The sequence below is a fragment of the Halichoeres trimaculatus genome, unplaced genomic scaffold (genome assembly GCF_033239565.1).
Source record: "Halichoeres trimaculatus isolate MK-OKI-2021-1 unplaced genomic scaffold, fHalTri1.1 fHalTri1_scaffold_12, whole genome shotgun sequence".
NCBI classification, from domain to species: Eukaryota; Metazoa; Chordata; class Actinopteri; order Labriformes; family Labridae; genus Halichoeres; species Halichoeres trimaculatus.
In genome coordinates, this window is record NW_027437190.1 from 22,663,008 (window position 1) to 22,683,655 (window position 20,648).

The window sequence follows — 20,648 nt, forward strand, 5'->3', positions numbered from 1 at the left end:
CACTTTGCATACATACCTTGAATGACAAGGTGTAATTTACATGGATGCAAATGTTGATTTTGCAGGACAGAGGATCAGCTGGAGAGTCTGCACATGGAGGAGTTGGAGAGAGGAAGCCCAGGGCAGGAGGAAAGAAAGAAGGAAGGAACAGGCACATTTTCTCTGGTAGATACTGAGATAATTAAGGAAATTGTAGTAAATTACAGGGCGGGAGGATCGGCTGGGTTAGTAATGAAGTCTGATCTCTCATCAAAAGGGAGAGTTTGAAGCTAATCAGTGTGGCTGAGCGCAAGTGAACTTAGATAAGTTGAAGGGGAGCTAACTTGTAGTTTCTGTAAGTGTAACATTGCTCTTTTTGAGTTTTACTGATTGGAAGTATAGACACTGATCATCTAATAGAATTGCTTCATCGCAGCACTTCCTGTCCAGGAGAAGCCCAGACTGCTTTTAAAGTCCCTTCTGCAAGATTCTGTACCATGTCTTGTCGGTGAGTGTCCACATTTTGTTTTCAATCATGTACATAATTATGAGCTTTTATTGCTTTCCAGGATACAGATTTCACACTATGTAAATGTTTCTTCATTTCTAGTGGTTAAATTTTCTCAGGCAGACATTTTGGTACTGTTATATCTTTTGATATCTGTATTGTTTATTGCTATCAAAGGACTATTTAGAAGATTTCCACGGTAAATTTGGATTAATCCAATATCTAACCAACAATCCATTTTTTTCATTTTTCAAATTCTGTTATTTTATTTATAAAACTGTTTTCTTACGGTTGTAGATAGGCACTTTCTTACGTCCAGTGATCTTTGGTTAAAAGGACAGCATTTGCACTCTTCAGGAGTTCCATTAACCAGAAATGCCTTCCCTGTATCCAACAGTGTCTATACCCATAAATACCCTGCAAAAGTAAGGCATAAAACCAAAAGACACCCAAAGTAAACCTTTTGGATCTGAGTTCTCCACAGTGTTGAAAGCTCTGGTGTAAGTTCTGTAAAGCTCTGTAGTTGACTCAGTGTTACCCAGCAAGATCTGTGGTGATCCACAAAATCCAAAACAGCACTCTGCCAGCTTTTCTGAAGCTGTCTGCAGCACCTGTGTGCTTACCTTGTTGGTAATAGCTCAGACTCCAACTCCATCTAACACAAAAGGCATATCACTCTGGGTGTCTCAACTAAGCCATGTGAGTTTTTTTTTTTTTTTTCCAAAAGACGATTTGTCATTCAAAAGCACAGTGGTGTTTTATTTTTAATCACAGTGGGAAGCCGCTGTGGAGGCCAGAAGGAACAAAATCGAATTGATTTTGGATCTAAATATAGTATGGTTTACATCTTTACCCCTACAGTCTTGTATAAAAGTCACACCTAGCTAATTTTGTACTTACATTTGTCACATCATTACCTCAGTCTTTGCTTTACAGTAACTCGAAATTTGTTTACACCTGCTTTATACTTCTAAAATGATTCAAAGGAACCCTAACAAGGAGGCATCTCATTTCAAGTCGATGGTATAAAGGTTTAAATAGTCTCATATTATTAAAGCCTATAAAGGCCGAACTGTGCTCAGAATACCTTTTTGAGCAGTAAAACTTAATTTGCCAGCTGTTTAACACTATCAGATTACTGGTACTGAGATTACAGTGTGAAGAAAGGGAGGAGCACATGTTGCTGCTTTTTTACTTAGAGAAGCAGGAAGCAAAGTGTGAAGATTTACTGACCTATTGCTTCTGCTTCTAGGACACAATGAATATATTACTAATAACAGCCCTCTGTCTGCTGGGTGTTGGGTCTATTTTTGGTGTATCTTTGCCCTATCTTTACTTTGGTCCTGTCACCACTTAAAGTAGCTGTGTAACTTTGTACAACCTGTACCGTAAATCTCTCACAATAGAGTGCATTGCAACAGTGTGATGTGTTGCAAAACAGAAAATTAAGGAAACATTTGGTTGTCACTCAGGCTGTGAGAAAAAGAAGTGTGCACACGTCTTTACTGCATTGCTGGTGCTAACCACGACCAGCAACACCTGCAGCGCCGTTTGACTGTGTGTGTACGTGTGAGCGAGGAGGCTCCCTACTCTCTCTTTTTATCCTAAAATACAACAGCACACATCCCCTTAGCTGTTCTCACAGTTACAAAAAATAAGAGTAAAGTAAAGACATACTGAAGTTATCATGAATTTAAATCATATAACACCCTCACACCTCACTTCAGTAAACATAATTTGCCATTCAAATGTATTTGTTCCAAGTCATAAAATGTTACTCTTTATCTTTGCGGCTTAAGTCAGACATGTACCAACAGAGTAGCCAGGCTTTTTTTCTGTTTAGTGCAGTAGATCAGTGTTGCATTGTGGGGAATGTAGTATCTTTGTACTTCTTTAGATAACATGAAAAGCTAAATTACACGTGGAGTCAAAAGACCTGTTCCTCTTCCAGTCAAACTCTTACAGTTGCTGCTCGTGTGATAAAAAGTTCACAGTTGCAAATGGTATACCAGCTGAAGGCAGCGTCACACTCACACACACACACACACACACACACACACACACACACACACACACACACACACACACACACACACACACACACACACACACAAACTGAGAGTGGGGAAGACAAGTGCAAATAAGGAAGTGCTCTGTTACTTTGACCTTTTTGTCGAAGCCTCTTTCTCTCTCACAGACATACACACACATAAACACACACACTCGTACACACCTGGAAGTAAAGCGCAAACAGACAATAGTAGCAGACAGGTGGGCAGACAGAGAGGAAACGCTTTGCATGTAGCTGACTCAGAGACCGTGTGGGATTGTCCATAAAGAAGCTCAAACATTTTCATTTTCTGGATTTTTCATTTCTTCAGCCATAGTGGATTTATAGGACAGATCGGCTCCTGATTCACCGCTTCATGGAACCAGCTAAACCACCTCTGCTGCTTTATTCTTTCTTATTTGCATGAAAAACTGTGCAATGAAGCACCCGGCAGCAGGTCTCCAGAGCTTTAACACACTCTGCTCTTAAAGACCTGTCTTTTAATTTGGTCGTCTTTAAAAAACGTAACCCAAAACTGATCTTCATTTGTTGGAGGGATTCCGTCCCTGTCAGCTATTTTGGTTCCTGTCTTGCTTTCACTGTTTTGTGAAAGCAGGCGTAAAAAGGAAGGAAGAGGACAGTGAGAGAAGGAGGAGGGGACAAACGTATACAGCTGGAGCATCTCGACGAGCGTCAGTTGTTTTCAGAGGCAGCTGAGAAGAGTAAGTGTGTGTCTGATTTCCTATTGGGACAGAGAGGTGTGGGATAGGAGGGAAATGGGGGTGGAGGGACGTGAAGAGGAGGAGAGAGCGGGTAGTTTGAGGATTGTTTGTGGATATAATGCAGAGATAGAGCTGAATGTTTTCATATCAAATGTGTTAACTATGTGAGTGTGAGAGCAAGTGTATTAAAAGAAAAGCAAGTTAAATGAAAGAACGTTATATGTATCCAAGCGAGTGTGCTGCAGTAAAGTGAGGAAGTAATGAGGAAGTGTCTGGCTCTTTGTAAAGTTAGAGATGAAAAACACTGCGCTTTAACTTCTGAGTGTGAACATGTGCAGGTAGAAGTGACTCTCACCAACCACTCTCTTTCTCTTTACCCCCAGAAGAAGTGAAGAGACAACATGGTTCGGTGAGTCAAGCCGGACAGCATCATGCTCCATTAGTCAGTTCTTGTGCACTTTGTATGTTTTTTTTTATGTAAGGCGTGATGACAACTTCTCTGTTTCCATTCCTCCTTCTCTGTCTTTCCCCAGCTGTCGACTCGTCCTGCTCTCTTCCTCTTATCATGTGATTTCTGATGTGCTCCTCACTCTGTTTGTGTGAAAAAAATGTGTCATAGATGGTTAAAACAGTTTACTTCTTTCAACACTAATATTACATTTGTAGTCTCAGCAGGATGTGTTGTCATGTGCTTTCTGTCATTTCGCATTGTCTTAGAGTAAATTAGCAATCTCACATGCAAGGAAACATTAAGCGGAGTGATAGGGCCTCTGTTTTGAAATAATAAAACTTCAAAGATCCTGAATTATAAGAATTCAGATATAGCATTGCTAGAGTTTGTCCTCAAATTTACAATAGATGTACTCATAATACAAAAAGGACTGAGTTGTAACTTTCCCTTCTGCCCTTTATTTTCTATCTTTCTTTATTTCTTCAATTGTTCCTTTGATATTTGTGCTTTAAAATGTCTTCTGTGGCATCAGTAACTGGAAAGAGAAACATATTCCACTGAAAGTACGAAATTTCCAAAGAAGGAAGGAATCCCAACACTTAAAACTGCTCTTTGTAACAAGCGTTTAACATTTTTGCCATGACACTGCAAGGAAAATTCAAAATGTGTTTCTGGTAATTGATATTTATTAAGATACTAGAGTTAATAGCAGAATCTCATGTAATGAAACGGCCTTTACTTATCAAACATCTGATGATCTGTTTTTATGTTGGTGGCTCTTTTGACCGATCGATCAGACTTTGAATAAACAGATTTTTTGGGACAGGAAGTGACAAATTGTTTGAATTCTGTCCAAACCGACACTATAATGTTCAGCAACTCTATCTGAAAGTTGTCGCAGGATTGGTGTTACTGTTTATTAATAACTTTTGGAGATATTGTTATAAAGATGTAAAACATTATATGTTGTGCTGCTTTTTTGACTGTGTTTTTTATTTTCAAAACAAGGTGTTAGTATAATCGGAAAATTATTGTTGGGTTAAATCAGAGAAGTATTCAGTCTTTAGATGCAGCTGTTTTTGTTAGCCATAAGACCGAAGAGCATGGAGGTTATTTTAAACACCAGTTACACGATTATGAACAAAGATCATGTGAAATGCTCAGGACTTGTTAGAGTAAAACCTCAGCAGTGTGTTAAAACCAGCATTTAACCAACACCATTATTTAAAAAAACACAACAGAAGAATGGAGATGAATGAGAAGAAACTCAAACTGTCTCAAAGTGTTTATCATGAATGTATTGTTACAATAGAAGAATTACAAATATTGTCAGGGGGTTACAGCATGGGTTGAAAAGCTTCTCCAGTGGTTCGTATTTAATTTGCTGTGTGGAAACTTTGTTGTGCAAGTTGGCAATAACTAACTTTAGTTGTACAAAAAAGAAATAATCATGCTTTTTTTTTATTTGGCTCAATTAGCTTCATGATCGCTGATGATCAGCTAAATGTGTGGAAGTTACACCACATCTGTATTAAGTTGTACAATTTTTTATCCATCTCTGACATAAGTCTTATCCTCTACCAAACCATGGGAGTATATTAATTTATAATTGTTCATATATATATTTATTCACGTAGAGTTTATTTTGACTCTGTGCATGTGTGTTAATGCAGGTGGTTCCACAGAGACATCACAGGCCTGCAGGCCGAGGAAATGCTGAAGAACCGAGGCATTCATGGCAGCTTTTTAGCTCGACCCAGCAAAAAAAACGTTGGAGATTTCTCCCTGTCTGTCAGGTAATTATGTCCCAAAAAACCCAAATACTATCTTCTACTCTCTTAAGTTCATTGCTTGTGAGGGGTTATCCTGTTTTCTCTCAGATTACAAAAAGCCAACCATGTGCTCCTCCACCAGAATTAATATGAATGCTGATATCTTTATGCGGCTTGTGAATAATTCCTTGCTGCAAACCTAGCATCATACACTATGTTTCTACCTGTAACTGACCTCAGCTTACTTCTTAGATAATTTTTCTGCCTTCAAACTTGGATTTATGTGTTACAAAACTAATGTGCAACTGTGGTTCACACTCTGTCAGGACGGATATCGAAGTTTCCACTGAGCCTTGTGGGCATGACCTTGCATGTAGAAGCATTAGTGCAGGTATCACGCGGATACATTTGAGGATTTTTTACATTTTTATTTATGTTGTTATAAAAAATAATAGAGGTGTACATTAAACATCACATTAAGGTATATAAAGCTGTTTAAAACCATCTTTTGCTAATGTCTTAGAATAACATTTGTAATGAATCGATGAAATGTCAAACCGGACTGCACTCACTATTTAAATCAGCTGCATCTTTCACCTTCCCTGCAGTCTGTGCTTCAAATAGGTAAACGGTTAAATTTGCAAATATGCTGCAGTTGTACTTCTGCTATTGTGTGACCTGAATATATCCTAGCATGTGTTCAAAGTGATGATGCTTGCGGTGCTACGCTCTGTACTGAAAATACGTTTACTCTCACAGAGGGTCAGTATTGAGCAGCACTAACGTGCTCAGTTTCACAGTTAGGTGCCCTGGACTGGTGCTTTTAACCTGGTTTAATGTCAAGCCTGTGATAGACATGTAGGTGTCATCTAGGTAACATTTTCTCTTAACTCGACTTCTTATATTGCCGTGTGAGATTTTTTAAGTTATACTTTCATGTGAAAGGTCATTAATTTTATGACACTTTCTGCTCATTAGCAGGAGAGAAAACCTGGGCGCAGATTAAAGTTCTGTGCCTCAGTTTATTCCAGTCAAAATCATTTTGAGAGCAGTTCTTTTCCAGATGTGGGTACTGTATGTTCACATACAGCCACTTTTTACTGAACAAACCCTCTATAAAGTCTATAAAATCAGCTTTATCCTGTTTGTGTCCAGGATCAAAAACACTTTTTTTGTCTTTCAAAAAGAAAGAAGTGTTTATTACTGTGATGTTTAAACTTTGAAACCTACAACCTCCCAAGATGTTCCTTTTACTGTCATAGGGAACTTTTTGTCAAGGAAATTTTGACGATTTGCGTAACAGGGCTCTTTCAACTCCTCAGGGTGGGCGAGCAGGTGACACATATCCGCATCCAAAACACAGGAGACTTCTACGACCTGTACGGCGGAGAAAAGTTTGCCACCCTGTCTGAGCTGGTGGAGTATTACACAGCGGAGAATGGTATCCTGCAGGACAAAGACGGCACCATCATCGAGCTCAAATACCCCCTCAACAGCTCTGACCCCACCACTGAGAGGTCTGTGCACTCTCACCTCCACACACACTCCCATGCACTAATTGATTCCTATGAGCTGACTCCTCTATCAGGTGGAGAATGATTATTTATATCTACTAAAGTCAGCCCTCATGACAAGCATTATTTTCCGAGAACGTTGTTATTCAGTGGGGTTGATTAATCTCATTTGTAGGTTTGATATTCCTTTAGGGTTCAACATTTTCCTCTGGGGTTGAAGAGGAGTTTCAGTCAACACTACTTTTGATGAACTCTGTTGTCATCGCATTTCTGTCAGAGTTTGAGTCAGTGAATTCAAACACCCACGCTCAGAGGGACAAAAAGAGCCCTCAGCTGTCGAGGCTTCATTCTTAAATCAGCCTCACTGGATGAAAACCCCTCAGGGTCAGCGTTGTGACAATTCTGCCTTTCAAGTCATTTGATGAAGTAAAAGTGGGCTTTTATTTAAGAAAATAATATGAGAATGAACAATTTCACTGTAATTGATGTATCCCTCTTTTTCATTACAAAAAATTCTCCTTATTTACTTTTAATATCTGTAAAATCACCTACCAGTTCCTTAGTTCTTAAACCTAACAGGTCTATTCTTCTCACTACACCAGTTTTCATGACTCCTAAACCAGCTTTACCAGCTTTGGTGCCTCAAAGTTAAGGTTGTTGTGATCTCAAATCTAAAGTAAGCACAGATAGACTTTTTCTACTCAGAATAAAAACACGATAGAAACACTCTTCTGCTTTACATGACCCTATTCTGCAGACTCAGGGTCAAACTCATTAATTTTATTATTAGCTTCCAAAACAGAAAGTAATCAACAGATTCTGATACTGAACGAGGGGACCTGCTTCATTTAAAGGTCTCATTATTCTCAGGGGAAATATTGAGATTAAAAGCTCGGTGTATTTTCTCTTTCTGTCAGCTGTAATAGGTGGTCGCTATGAATGCTTTACATTTAAATTTCAATGGGAAACGTCTCAATTTTTACCGTAAGAACTTATGAATCTAGATTCGTACAATCATAGCTGTACCCTCCCATGAGAACTGACTTAAAACTCTGAGATCTTGTTTTTTTTTTGGTTTTCACTAACGACCAGATTTAGAATTACTGATATATTTAAAGATAACTTCTCGTATCTGTGCTTGCATGCAGAGCCCTCCACATCAAAGGCTACCAAAGACTTCAACTGGAAACAAGATAAACATCTTTTTCTATTTGTTGAACACAAGTTTAAAAATAACCCCACAATGTTGGTGTTTTTATCTTAAGTTTCCGACATTGAACATGTCAGCTGTAGGCTGCTCAAAGTAGGTTAATGTCCAACCAGAGGTGATAAATACACGTTTACAGTTACACTGCTTTTATGCCTTTTATGAGTCAAGGAGGGCACTACTTTCAATTGTGTGTGTGTGTGTGTGTGTGTGTGTGTGTGTGTGTGTGTGTGTGTGTGTGTGTGTGTGTGTGTGTGTGTGTGTGTGTGTGTGTGTGTGTGTGTGTGTGTGTGTTACTGTGTACTCTGTACAGCAGAGAGCACTACCCTCTGCCCCCCCATCCTTCTGTCTCTCTCTCTCTCTCTCTGTGTCAGTTGTCTAACTTCCCTTTTGTTTCTGCGGTTGGAAACTTTAAGTTTTGACACTTTTGAAAGTAATGGCCAGACCCTTCTTGTCTTCCTCTATTGCACACTTTAACATGTTCTTGCTCACTAGTCGTCCTTCCTCATCTCGGCTCATCTATCAGCTTCACGACTGACACTTCAGCAGGTCAGCATGTGGTGAAGCGATCTTTGTGTTCTCATGTATCTGACAGCTAATCACCTCTCAGAAAACAGGATGGAAATGCTCAGGTCATTAGCTTTTTGGCTCAAGCGATCAGTTACGCTTAGACTGACATAATCACTTTAGTCCATGGACATGCTGAAAATACTGCAAACTTTTGACTTACTGTGCAGAACTTTACAGTTATTTCTCTGCATAGGCGGCTTCTGCAAAACTACACAAACCCTCCTTTGAGTTTTTTTCTAAACACAACCTGGAGTAATAAAAAACTAAAATGTTGCAAAAAATTCATGAACTGTGATTTGACAAGCAAAGAAAACAGCTAAATCATGAAAATAACATGCATAAGGCTGAACTGCAGCAGTTTGTGGTGAAGGGAGATGGGGAGGGGAGGTGCTGATAGTGAGCAGGGTATCTGGACGGTGCTTATAGAATATTGGAGGGGTTGTAAGGGGAGGGAGGGGGGCAGGCTATAAATACTCTGTCCTCTTCAGCCACGAAATCTGTCATCAGAAATTTTCCAACCGCAGAGCAGGAAGTTCAGCAGAGGAAATCGAGAACTGTGCCTAAAATTAAGTCACAACCCAACCCGACAGAGGCTGCGTTCACTAACGCATACACGTTACACAAACAGAGAGTATGGCAGCAGACAGAAATACCACCTGAGCCTAACAAACTGTCTGTGCTGTTTTTATTCGTTAACCTAACGCGTCTGATTTCGTTGTGGCTTCCTATTTCTACTCACGGTCTATTGTGCAAAACAGTCCAGTGCACCACATCAGTGAGCGTTTGCAACCGCTCAGCCTTAAATAGGCTGATACACACACACTCTCTCAACAGCTCTAACAGTAATCTGGTCAAATACAGTGCATCAAGGGTAGTAAAAATAGTAACTTAACAATAGGTTTGTGTGTTTTTGTATAAACTGTAAATCATAGATGCTCAATGTGGAGAGAGATTTCGTTACAAAGTCTCCTAAACATTGTTTCTTAAAGCTGGAAGTACAGGAAATTAAATGCAAAATGCTTTTAGTTATTGTTTTGAATATTTTCTAAATGCATTAAAGAATTCAGTTAACAGAAACTGCAGCTATAACAGGTGCATGAAGGTAATGATACTAAGATTTGAATAAATTAGTCAAAATTATGAGGATGTGTAAGGTTTATTAATGTAGTATGGGTCATAAAAATTGTGTTTATGAGAAAAAAATGATTCTCTTTCAATAGCTTGCTTACCACTTCTCTAGTTCTGTTTTTATTTTAGTATTTATAGAGCAACTAATAGCTCAGGCACTACAGATTAATGAAAGACTGAAAAAGGATCAACCTAAAAGAAAGACCGATTAATTAATGATGCATAACCTCTTCTGTAATCTGATCCATTTTATTCCCACATGATGCTAAATGTTCTGATGATTCCACGATGCAACCTTCATTCAGCACATGCCCGTCCTTTCAACTAACCCTCAGGTCTTTTGTGCCTCAGGTGGTTCCATGGTCACCTGTCAGGGCCGCAGGCGGAGAAACTTCTCACTGCTCGAGATGAGCCGGGGACCTTCCTTGTCAGAGAGTCACTGTCCAAACCTGGGGACTTTGTTCTGTCAGTTCTGACGGATGAGAGGAGCAAAGCAGGAGCAAAGAGGGTCTCCCACATCAAGATCATGTGCCAGGTGTGGGCTTTGTCTTCCTCTACTGTGTGGCATGTGAGATAATGGGTGAATTAAAAATGAGTTCAGTTACGGTCAGCCTTTTCCTTTGAGTAAGAAAAATCAACTTCCTGAAAGAGATCACAGAGTTTATGCAGCAGTACTGAGGGGTAATCCCAAAGTTGTGAAGATATGCAGTTTGAAAGATGTCAAATTCTCATTTCTCCAGACTTATGCAATCAAAGATTTGTCAGCTCTGCTGTTATTCATAAATTCCACTTGCGGTCTTCAAATGTTTCACAGGTACAGAGCTCATTAACTTTTATCAGATTCAAAAGGATCTGTAAAAGCTTCCTCCTGACTTTATGAGGTGTTTATACACACCCTGTGAATGACAGCTGAACAGTAGCCACCTCACATTTTCATAGTCATCATCACGGCCCTTTGCATTTTATTTTTAGCAGCAGGTCACCTCACAGAAAACACCGCTCAGGCTTTATTTGAATGGGATCCATTGTTTTTGTGCAGAAGATTAATGTGAGATTACTGAGCAGGTCACAAAGGCCTTTTTATGTCCACGTGGCAAAGATCAGGCGAGTTTCTGTGCTCGGCTCTTGCTTCAGAGTGTGTTTACCGCTGTCTGTACTAAATGAAAGGCAAAATATTTTGTGTTCACTCATTTTACAAGCAGGAAATTAATTTTGTGGCTAGATTATCTTTATTTAACAGCGTAATTACCCTTTCTTTTGTCCTGATATTTATTAGCCTTTTAAACACACACATTACTCTTTGGGAGACATTATTATATTACATAAATATGATTCACCTTTATGAGTTAGTCTGCTCAAAGAAATCCTTGACCTTCAATTTTTTTAAGTACCTCTGTTTGAATTCATGCATAGCTCTCCCCTAGGAGGTCTTTTCAGGCTGCTCCTGCTCAGTCTCTCCACAGACTGATTTGTCATGTTTGTGTGTTCAGAATGACAGGTACACAGTGGGATGTTCAGAGACGTTTGACACACTGACAGACTTGGTGGAGTACTACAAACGTAAAGGCATTGAGGAGATGTCAGGGAACTGGGTGCATTTAAAACAGGTGAGCTGGATTTTTTTTCTAAATCCAAGAAAGTGGTTGTAAGTGAGGGGTGCAAAACAGAAATAGGTCTTTGTGGATTTAACACAGTGCGCATACAGGAAATTTTACCCACATCCCTGAGACTCTTATTATGGTTGTGATGTTGTACTTTTGGGTTCATTGGCCTGTTTTACTCTTTTATCTCTATTTTTAAATTGTCTTTTTCTTCCCTCTCTTTTTGTCTGTACTGGCAGCCGTATTACTCCACCAGAGTGAACGCAGCAGACATCGACAGCAGAGTGAAGCTGCTCGATCAGACCACACAGCAGCAGCAGGAGGGTGAGGGAGAGAAGAGCAAGGCCGGCTTCTGGGAGGAGTTTGACGTAAGACTTGGCACAGCCTTTGTTATGTTCACCACAACAGTTTCTTTCCATGGTGTTTTATCTTTGACTTTAGACCCACTGCTATGTACTGATTCATAAATCACCCATCCCCTCACTAATTAATTGAGGTGTTTATTAACCTTCAGGTTCCTTACATGCGTAAAAACTAGAAGGAAATCTACTACCATCTTGTGGTGGTTGAAAAGACTTGATGTTGTGAAGCTATATTACATAATATCTCTTGAGGATGGATTTTGTCCAGATCGACCAGATTAAGTGTCAATTTTTCAATTTGCAAGCTTTAATAAATGCCCAAATATGAAAATTAACACTTAAACAGATTTTCCTAGAGATTGTTGACCTAATAAATGGTTCTGAATATTTTATTTAAAAAAACACTTTGTATCACAGATTAAAGCCCCCGTGAGAAGTTTTATCTGGTATTAATACTGATGTCTTCTTGTCTTTTCTCTTCACTAAATCATTTTTTATTGTCTTGAACCACCAGCAGAGGGGTAGGTTTAAAATGGAGTGATTAATGGCATACTGTGTGCACAGCTATTTACATTTCCCACTCTAAAGATGCGCAATGAGTGTTACATTTGACTGTATAAAGAGAGCAGGATGAGATATTTAGGTAAGACAGACTTGTTACATTTTTACAAAACAAAAGCAGCTTTGACAAATTCAAACAATAATGATAATAGTTTTGTACTTAAGTGCTTTCCTTAAATTCAAAATGACAACAAATAGGACCGATACAACATAAAAAAGCCAAGGAAAAAGCATAAGGGATTTGCAAAATCTTAAAATACAAATTGTATAAAATAACAATATTACTTATGATGCTATGCTCTTCATTAATAATAATGTGCAAGGACAGACAGAGTCTAAGTCTACTATTCATTTTTATGCTGATGAGTCTCTTCTCATTCATTATTCCGCTTTAAACTAGTCCACAGCTTGTATGAGAGCAAATACAGTTTCTCTTAATGAATACAAAACTCAAGTGATAACAGGAGGATCATTAGTAGTAACTGTAAATAATCTAGTCTTCAAACATTTAAGTTTCAAATTGATGGTGTCTGTTTTTTTGTGTTATAAACTAAAGACTTGATAAAATAGTTTAAGTTTTGAGGGGGATTCTCTAAAAGATACAAGTTTTCCTGCGATACTTACACCAAACAGAAATTCAGGAGAATCTACTTTGTTCATTATTTATTGTTGAATGTGACGTGTTGTTTTTGAATGCCTCTGTTACACATGCTCATGTGTAACAGAGATTCCTCTCAAACTGTGGTTTTGCCTGCTCTCATTTCTGTTGTATAATCTTAAACAATTTTGATTTGCTCTGAGTACACGCTGCCTGAGGCATTGGTACGGACTTGTTACAAAAGCATTCAGGGAAAAAATACCACCTGCTTATCCTTTTTCTTAATCTTAGAGGGCAAAAATCACAACCATTGTTCCATGAGCTCTTTGTTGTTTTTAAAGTCCATGCTGAATTGAGAAATAAATCTGGACCAAACAATATAAAGACTGATGATGAAAATAAATACTCAAAGACACTAAATAATTAAATATGTTGTTAGATCTACTGAGTCCAGGCTGCATTCAAGAGTTCTTTGATCTGAAAAGAATAAAACTTATTAGATGAGAGTAAATAGAAAAATGTAACGTTAAAAATGACATCAGTGCTGAACAGACTGACACAAACATTAAAGCAAACCATTTAAGGTGTTAAATCCAAAGCCCTGCAGAAACAGAATTATGGTTACAGTCTCTAATAAGTGTCAGATGCTGGCAGACCAAATCATTACTCTCTTCAGTGTCATCAAGTTACACAAAATATCCCGGTTTCTAGTCTCAAAAGCTGTGTGAGTTCCTTAAAAAATGGTACCAAGGCAGAGAAAACATTTAAAGAAAACAATTAAAATTCAATTAAATAAGCAGATAAAAAATAACAAGATACAAGATAGCATACAATAAAACAAAGAAAAATCAGAAAAAGAAAGCAGGTTAAAGCAGATTTTAAGATGTAAGCATAAGAGTTGCAGAGCAGAGTTGCAGAGTTGTGGGGTTAAAAAAAAGATATCAAAAAGATTTGTTAAAATTTTCTTATACCAGATATGGTGACAAATCAAATCCTAAAGGAGTGAAAAGAAAAGATTTTATGACCCGATTCCTCTCTTTAAGTGATAACATTCAGTGATAATGAAGCTTAATCAAACTGATAAACTCTTTTTTATAAAGTTACTGGTCTATCATCTTGTATGACACTGTGTTTGAATGACACAGTAACGTGTAATGTTTCTGTTCACTCTAACAGCAGTGAACAGTAATAACAAGAAGTTCACACCTCACGTGTAAGGTCAATGTTAAGTGTCATGTTGTGGCTCATTCAGTAAAACTCTGTCATGTTTTTTTCTCTCACCAGGCTCTCCAAAAGTCGGAGGCAAAGGTAAAAAAGAGCAGAGAGGAGGGCCAGAGGCCTGAAAACAAAAGCAAAAACAGATACAAGAATATTCTTCCCTGTGAGTTTGTTTATAAGCGTCATTTATTTTCCAGATTAAGATGAACAGATCTGCATTTGATCGTACTGACTTTGTTCTGTCTTTTTCTCACGCTTCGCTCCCTCTGTCCTCTTGTTTCCTCATCAAGTCAATGACACCAGAGTCATCCTGCAAGATACTGATCCAGAGATTGTGGGATCGGATTACATCAATGCCAACTATGTGAAAGTAAGTCTCCAGAGACCGCAACATCATGATTAAAGCTCTCTTCAGAAAGAACATGAAACAGACGCTGTCTGATGCCTTTTCTTTGTTTTCATCATCAACGTTTATTTGTCTGTAGAACACCATGAGGGAGTGTGGAGATCAGAAAGTTTACATTGCCACCCAGGGGTGCCTCGCAACTACTGTCAATGATTTCTGGCAGATGGTGTGGCAGGAGAACACGAGGGTGATCGTCATGACAACCAGAGAAGTTGAGAAAGGACGGGTCAGTATCACCACAACAATCATCACAGTAGATTTGGACTTTGTGTTCTTCTTCTTACTGTTTTAGAAAGACTAAAATCCTCTTTGGTCAAAATGTCAGAAAAATGTCAAAATGTTATAACTCCTGCTTTGGACCTTTAACTGATGTGTCATCCAGTGAGAACTTCCCTCTGTAGAGGGTAACACAGTGGTTGTAAACTAGGGGGAACCTTTTTATTGGAAATATATACATACTGTGCAGTTCCCTGTTTTATTTATGTGGGTGTGATGTAAATATCACAGTGTATGTCACCGTGCTGACTTCCATAGGGCAGAGAGTTGACATTAAAATTCTTCTTCTCTGAAAATCTTTAAATGGAAAACACCCACATCATTTTAACAATATTCAAACACAGGGGACCTCCTTCCCTGAAACTGTGGTGATAATATCAGTATTACAAAAGAGATCAAACAAAAGAGAAAAGTGGCAACATTAACTAAAACTCTGTATTGTGTAGTTACTGTAGTACACGCAGAGTTACAAATCCAAATTTTGTAAATTTTACATGTAAAATGTAGGATTTGAATTGGTTTAACTCCATTATCCATTATCATTACTCTCAGTCTAACTAAACAGCTCAAAGCTTCCCTTTCATTTGCACTCAATGTGAAGTTAACAAAGCTGAAAGCAAGGTTTCTTTTCTCAAGTCAACCCCGCAAACATATGGAGAACACATTACGTTGCTGTGGATTAAAATACCTCAGGAGGATTCAAATCAACCTGTCTATCAATAAACCTCAAATTAAGCCTTGACAACTCTTGAGGCTTCTCTTATTTAAAAAACCCAAATTAAGAGTTGATCATTGGCATCTTTAGAGAAGTGTGATCGCCAGATATCAAGATTTTTCGTTCAGATATGTAACAAACATTCTCTCCCTCTTCTTTTTCTTCTTCTTCCTAAAATCACTCTCTCAACACAAAAATAGTGAATGAATGAACGAATACTTATGATTATTATAATACAATTTTGTTAACTATTTATTACACACTGTACCTTTAGGAATAATAACACTGGTCTTAAAGCTGTGATGGCCTGAGAAGCACCCTCACCGAGTTGACCTTTATAGTTTACATAGCAGTAAAGTAGAGTGGAGTTCAGTGATAAGCTGAATACTTCAGAGTGCAAGAGAGGAAATTCAAAGTCCAAAGTGGCGTGAAGAGGGAGTCAGCACAATAACATGTAGATGAAGGCAGCTGAAGTTTATGCTAACTTGATTTATTCTTTCTCTTTTTCAGAATAAATGTGTCCCATATTGGCCTGATCCTCAGAGCTCAAAAGAGTTTGGTCCATACGTGGTGACGTCTCAGTCAGAGAGAGAAGCAGCTGATTACAAAGTCCGAGTTCTGGAGGTCGCTCCTTTGAGCCAGGTGACCTCCAAACCTCCTCTATCCTCTCTGCACTCACCCAGCTGTGTGAACACTCACATAAAACTTTCATCAGATCTTTTGTTCTTAATTGTATTCTTTTTTTTCTTGCTCACAGCCTAAACATTCTCGTACCATATGGCATTATCAGTACTTGAGCTGGCCTGATCACGGCGTCCCTCAGGAGCCGGGTGGTGTCCTCAGCTTCCTCATTCAAGTGAACAACAAACAGGCTGAATTCCCCGACTCTGGGCCCATGATCATCCACTGCAGGTACTGCAACAAAGAACGCACCAGGGATTGGATATGAGCTATTGTGTCTGAGCTGCTGCTTAGAAGTTGTCACAGGGCTAAATGAATACACAGCCATTCATGACACAATCCTGATCTGATCAGCTAACTTAACTTCTCACATCCTGGGAAGCTGGTATTATCTCTAGACATTTTGTTTGCTGTGTTTCTCAGGACACAACAGTTTGTTTTTCCAGATGGAGGTTTTTTCCAAATGGTGCCTCACTTCACGTGTCAGGGATCGTAACCCCTTTAAACCAAACGTGTGATCTGAACATGGAAACCATCTGTTTAAGTTTGATATTATTGGAAACAACAACAAGCTCAGGTTAAATAATTGTAAGCAAGGTGATAATACTCACAGGTTAAAGATTAAAATGATCATATTTTCAGGCTTAAGATTAGTCGCAAGTCAAATGACGGTTTATCCTTTTGGAATTTTGCCCGTGTGATGTGTGTTATGTGTGTGATGTGTGTGTACTGAGGCCACTTGTGTTTCTTTAAAACTTGTTAGTTGATGTTTACATCATGCTTGTGTAAGTGTTTTTGGTGTGTCCACACGTTCACAAAGCTGCACAGCACACAACACAACTGTTGTTAAAACTTTTGACATTTGACCCCCTTAGAGAGGCCAACGTTAATCATTCCTTAAATTAGAGAACAAAGGTTAGAAAGAAAGTTATAATTACAGAAACTTTTTAAAGTATTTTTTATTATTATTTTAAGGGTTTTACACCTTTACTTGAGAGACTGACCTGGAAAACAAGGGGGGGTATGGCATGTGGCAAAGGGACACAGGTCTGAAATAAATCCCAGACCGGTGCACAGATAAACCAAATCAATGCCCTAGTAAGTCATAATTATAAAGTAAAAAGTTGGAATAAATAGAGTTGTAAGAAAATATGTCACTATTATGAGATTTTAATGTTAGAATTATGAGTTAGACATATTTGTGATTTCCCCGGCAGAAATGGGCTTCCGTGTTATTAAATTCTGACTGAGAAAATAAGACCAAAAAATGTAAACAAATAACATTTCTACTGAAATTACTGCATAATGTTAGGGTTAGTCCAGTGAGATACTGTAAACCGTTTTTGTTAGACTGTCATAAAATGTGATAAGAACGTTAATCCTCCAGAAGATGAAGCTTTTAAATCTGCTGGTATTCTGACTTCATTTAGATGCATCGTTACAACTTAACTTAAGAACAACAAGTCCTCCTGACTGTTTTTGGTCCAGACCTTATTTTTTTTCCATTAGTTTGTTGAGTTTCCTGGTGTAGCTATATCCTGAAATTCACACCGCATGGGGTCTCACAGAGCTGCTGCTCTGACCATAGATCTTTAGTGTGTTTAACAATATGCTGAAAAGTTTTTGTTTTAAGGGGATTCATCTAACTTTGTGTCTTTGTCAATCAGTGCTGGAATTGGACGAACAGGCACCATCGTGGTGATTGACATGATCATAGAGACCATCGAAAGCATTGGTAAGAAATTTGTCTTTTATCGTGATCTTTTATCATGGTCTATATTAAGAGAAAAAAAAGAACATTTAGAATCTGAAAAACACAGTTTTAACATTCCGTCTCTCATGCTTCTTCCATCCATTGCGATTCATTCTGACTTCTTTCTGCAGGTCTGGACTGTGACATTGACATCCCCAAATACATCCAGATGGTGCGAGACCAGCGCTCTGGTATGGTGCAGACAGAGGCTCAGTACAAGTTCATCTATCTGTCTGTGTCTCAGTACATTCAGACCACCAAGGCCAAAGACTGCGCCTACATGGTGAGCAACACAGACAGAAAACCTGGGAGGGAAATAACAGCACATCACTGATAAGTCCCTTCCATTGGTTGAACTAAAGACAGATGTAAGGACAACAGGAAAAAGAAAACTAAATAGAGATATGTATGTCAATAGGCCTTTGCACTTGTGACTGTTGATCTGAACACCAGAGCTGCGCAGTTCAGCGCGAACACAGTGATACGTTATCAGAGCAGCCTGAGAAAGACGAACATTGACCCAGAGACCAAAAACAACCCCTTGCATAGACTAAATGAGACCCATGACCTCGCTTTGTGTTCCAAGTGATCCTGAATTTATCCCTAAATGTTTCTGTTTCATTCTTCCCTAGGAAACCGACACAGAGTATGGAAACCTGAAACTTAAACATCAACCAGCCAGCAGGAAGGTTTCAAAGTGAGTGAGCCAGTGTGTGTGTGTGTGTGCCTGTGTGTGTGCATGGGATGTCCCTAATACATTCACATCACTCCTCTGAATATTACACTGCAGTCCTACTTTGACTTTTAAAAATAAATCTAAGTGAGCATTTTCAGCTTCATGTTGGCCAACTTTTTGTAGAGAGGAGTTCCAGTTTAACAGAGGATCCACAGTAGTTACTGCTAAACTCACCTCAGTTACATAGTTTTTTTTACCCATACAGACTTCTCTGCAAAAAACAAATCTGTTTTATTCACCCTTTAACTGAGTCTTAAAATATTATTCACCTTTGATCGAACCCTGTCGAGAGTCCACATTACCTAGAATTAAACCCAACCCTGGGTTAAAATCTGATTACAGTAAGACCCACAGAGGTTTTTGCACGTTGACTCAAGGTGCCACTTTGTACCAGCGTTATATTCTTCTCATGTAGCTCTGAAACAGGTCCAGCATGGTGCAATTCATATGCTAGTCGAATGTTTTTTTAAAGCATTATACAGCCCAGAAGAAAACACTTCAACAGGTAATAGATGGATCTCTTGCTATCCATCTTTCCCACGAGGAAGTCATTAGTTTGCACAGGTATACCTGCACATTTTAGACTGATATGCACAAAATTTTACAAGATGCATACAATCTCATAGTCATTTAAATCCTGATTCATTTTTTAAATTATTTATTCAGTTTAAAGAAAAAACACATAAATCAGCACCTGTGTAGATATCCCAGTTTAAGCCAGCTGGCTAAATTTCCAGCGCAGACCTTTGCTCCAATGTTGTGAAACCAATAAGGTGCTTAGGCTTGCACGAAAGAGTACAGAATAACAGGCCATCTGAGGCAACCTGATTGTTTATCTTCAGATACGATTCTCAGCTCCAATATAGCTCCATGACACCTGGGAGGAGGACTTTTTTAATTTCTTCAAAGGCAATAAAGCGGTACTCGGTGAGTTATTATAGCTCTTCAATAAATATGGCTGACTTATTCATAAAAAGTAGATAAAAGAAACAAAAATGATCAAAGAAAAACTGATCCAAAGAAATCCATGCTGAGAGGGTGATGTTTATGAAATAAAACCACTAAATATTGATTTTGTAAACAAGGTTTCCCCTCAGACCCCCCTGACGTCATCTTCATTTTGTGACCTTTCAGCCAGGACAGCACTTGTCCATGAACAGAGTCGTATTTAAATTAACCACTTAGCAGAAATAAAACAGAACACTGGACAATTCAGCTCCTCGCACCGTGAACTTTGACCCACTTACAGGGCAGGATTTTTCGGCTCCCAGCTTTGAGTGATTGATTCATGGTTGGTTGGTCTGTTCAAATCATTTTCATGCAGATGGCTCATTCATTAACCTCTGCAGTGTCTCTGGTTCACATCTAACAAAAGTGTGCCTAATGAATGATGACTGCTTTATTAAAGAAATACAGAAGTGATGAAAGCTCTAATCAGCGTTTTCTATTTCCAGAAACAAAGAGGACGTTTACGAGAATCTGTCAAAAGCAAAGAAGGATGTGAAGAAGCAAAAGTCAGACAAGAAAAGTGGCTCAGTGAGGAAAAAATAGAGATGGAGAAGTTTTTCAAAGTATGTCGTATTTTTATATTTATGTTGGCAATGTTTGTGAGAATTTTATCTTAATGGAAACTAAACAAAAATAACAAAGTAATAAAATCAGAGTCATGAGGAAGTTATGAAACTGATTTGTGGCACGAGCGTTTGGATGCATTTGTGGGAAATAAAGCAAGAGGATGTTTGAACTGTTTGATGTGTAGTTGTTTTTTTTCTCGCTTTTTTTCGAAATTCATTTCAGTTTGCATCATCTATTTCCAAGTGAAACAGGATAAGCAGACTGT

General features: G+C 38.5%; 1 protein-coding gene across 1 annotated transcript; it reads left to right on the forward strand.

Moving 5' to 3' along the window:
* The first annotated feature begins 2,757 nt into the window (after positions 1-2,757).
* On the forward strand, positions 2,758-20,538 carry ptpn6 (protein tyrosine phosphatase non-receptor type 6). The gene is made up of 16 exons (XM_074683340.1): positions 2,758-3,259; positions 3,643-3,668; positions 5,384-5,506; positions 6,805-6,999; positions 10,253-10,436; positions 11,392-11,508; positions 11,742-11,870; positions 14,308-14,404; positions 14,532-14,611; positions 14,727-14,873; positions 16,149-16,280; positions 16,396-16,550; positions 17,987-18,054; positions 18,204-18,355; positions 18,705-18,769; positions 20,263-20,538. Exons 2-16 carry the CDS (start codon positions 3,661-3,663, stop codon positions 20,357-20,359), a joined length of 1,749 nt encoding a protein of 582 aa, XP_074539441.1. The 5' UTR covers positions 2,758-3,259; positions 3,643-3,660; the 3' UTR covers positions 20,360-20,538.
* Positions 20,539-20,648: the final 110 nt, after the last annotated feature.

Coding starts and splice junctions, on each gene's coding strand:
- ptpn6 (XM_074683340.1), top strand. Junction 11,509..11,741: donor ACTGGGTGCATTTAAAACAG/GTGAGCTGGATT, acceptor CTGTACTGGCAG/CCGTATTACTCCACCAGAGT. Junction 16,281..16,395: donor AGGTCGCTCCTTTGAGCCAG/GTGACCTCCAAA, acceptor TCTTGCTCACAG/CCTAAACATTCTCGTACCAT.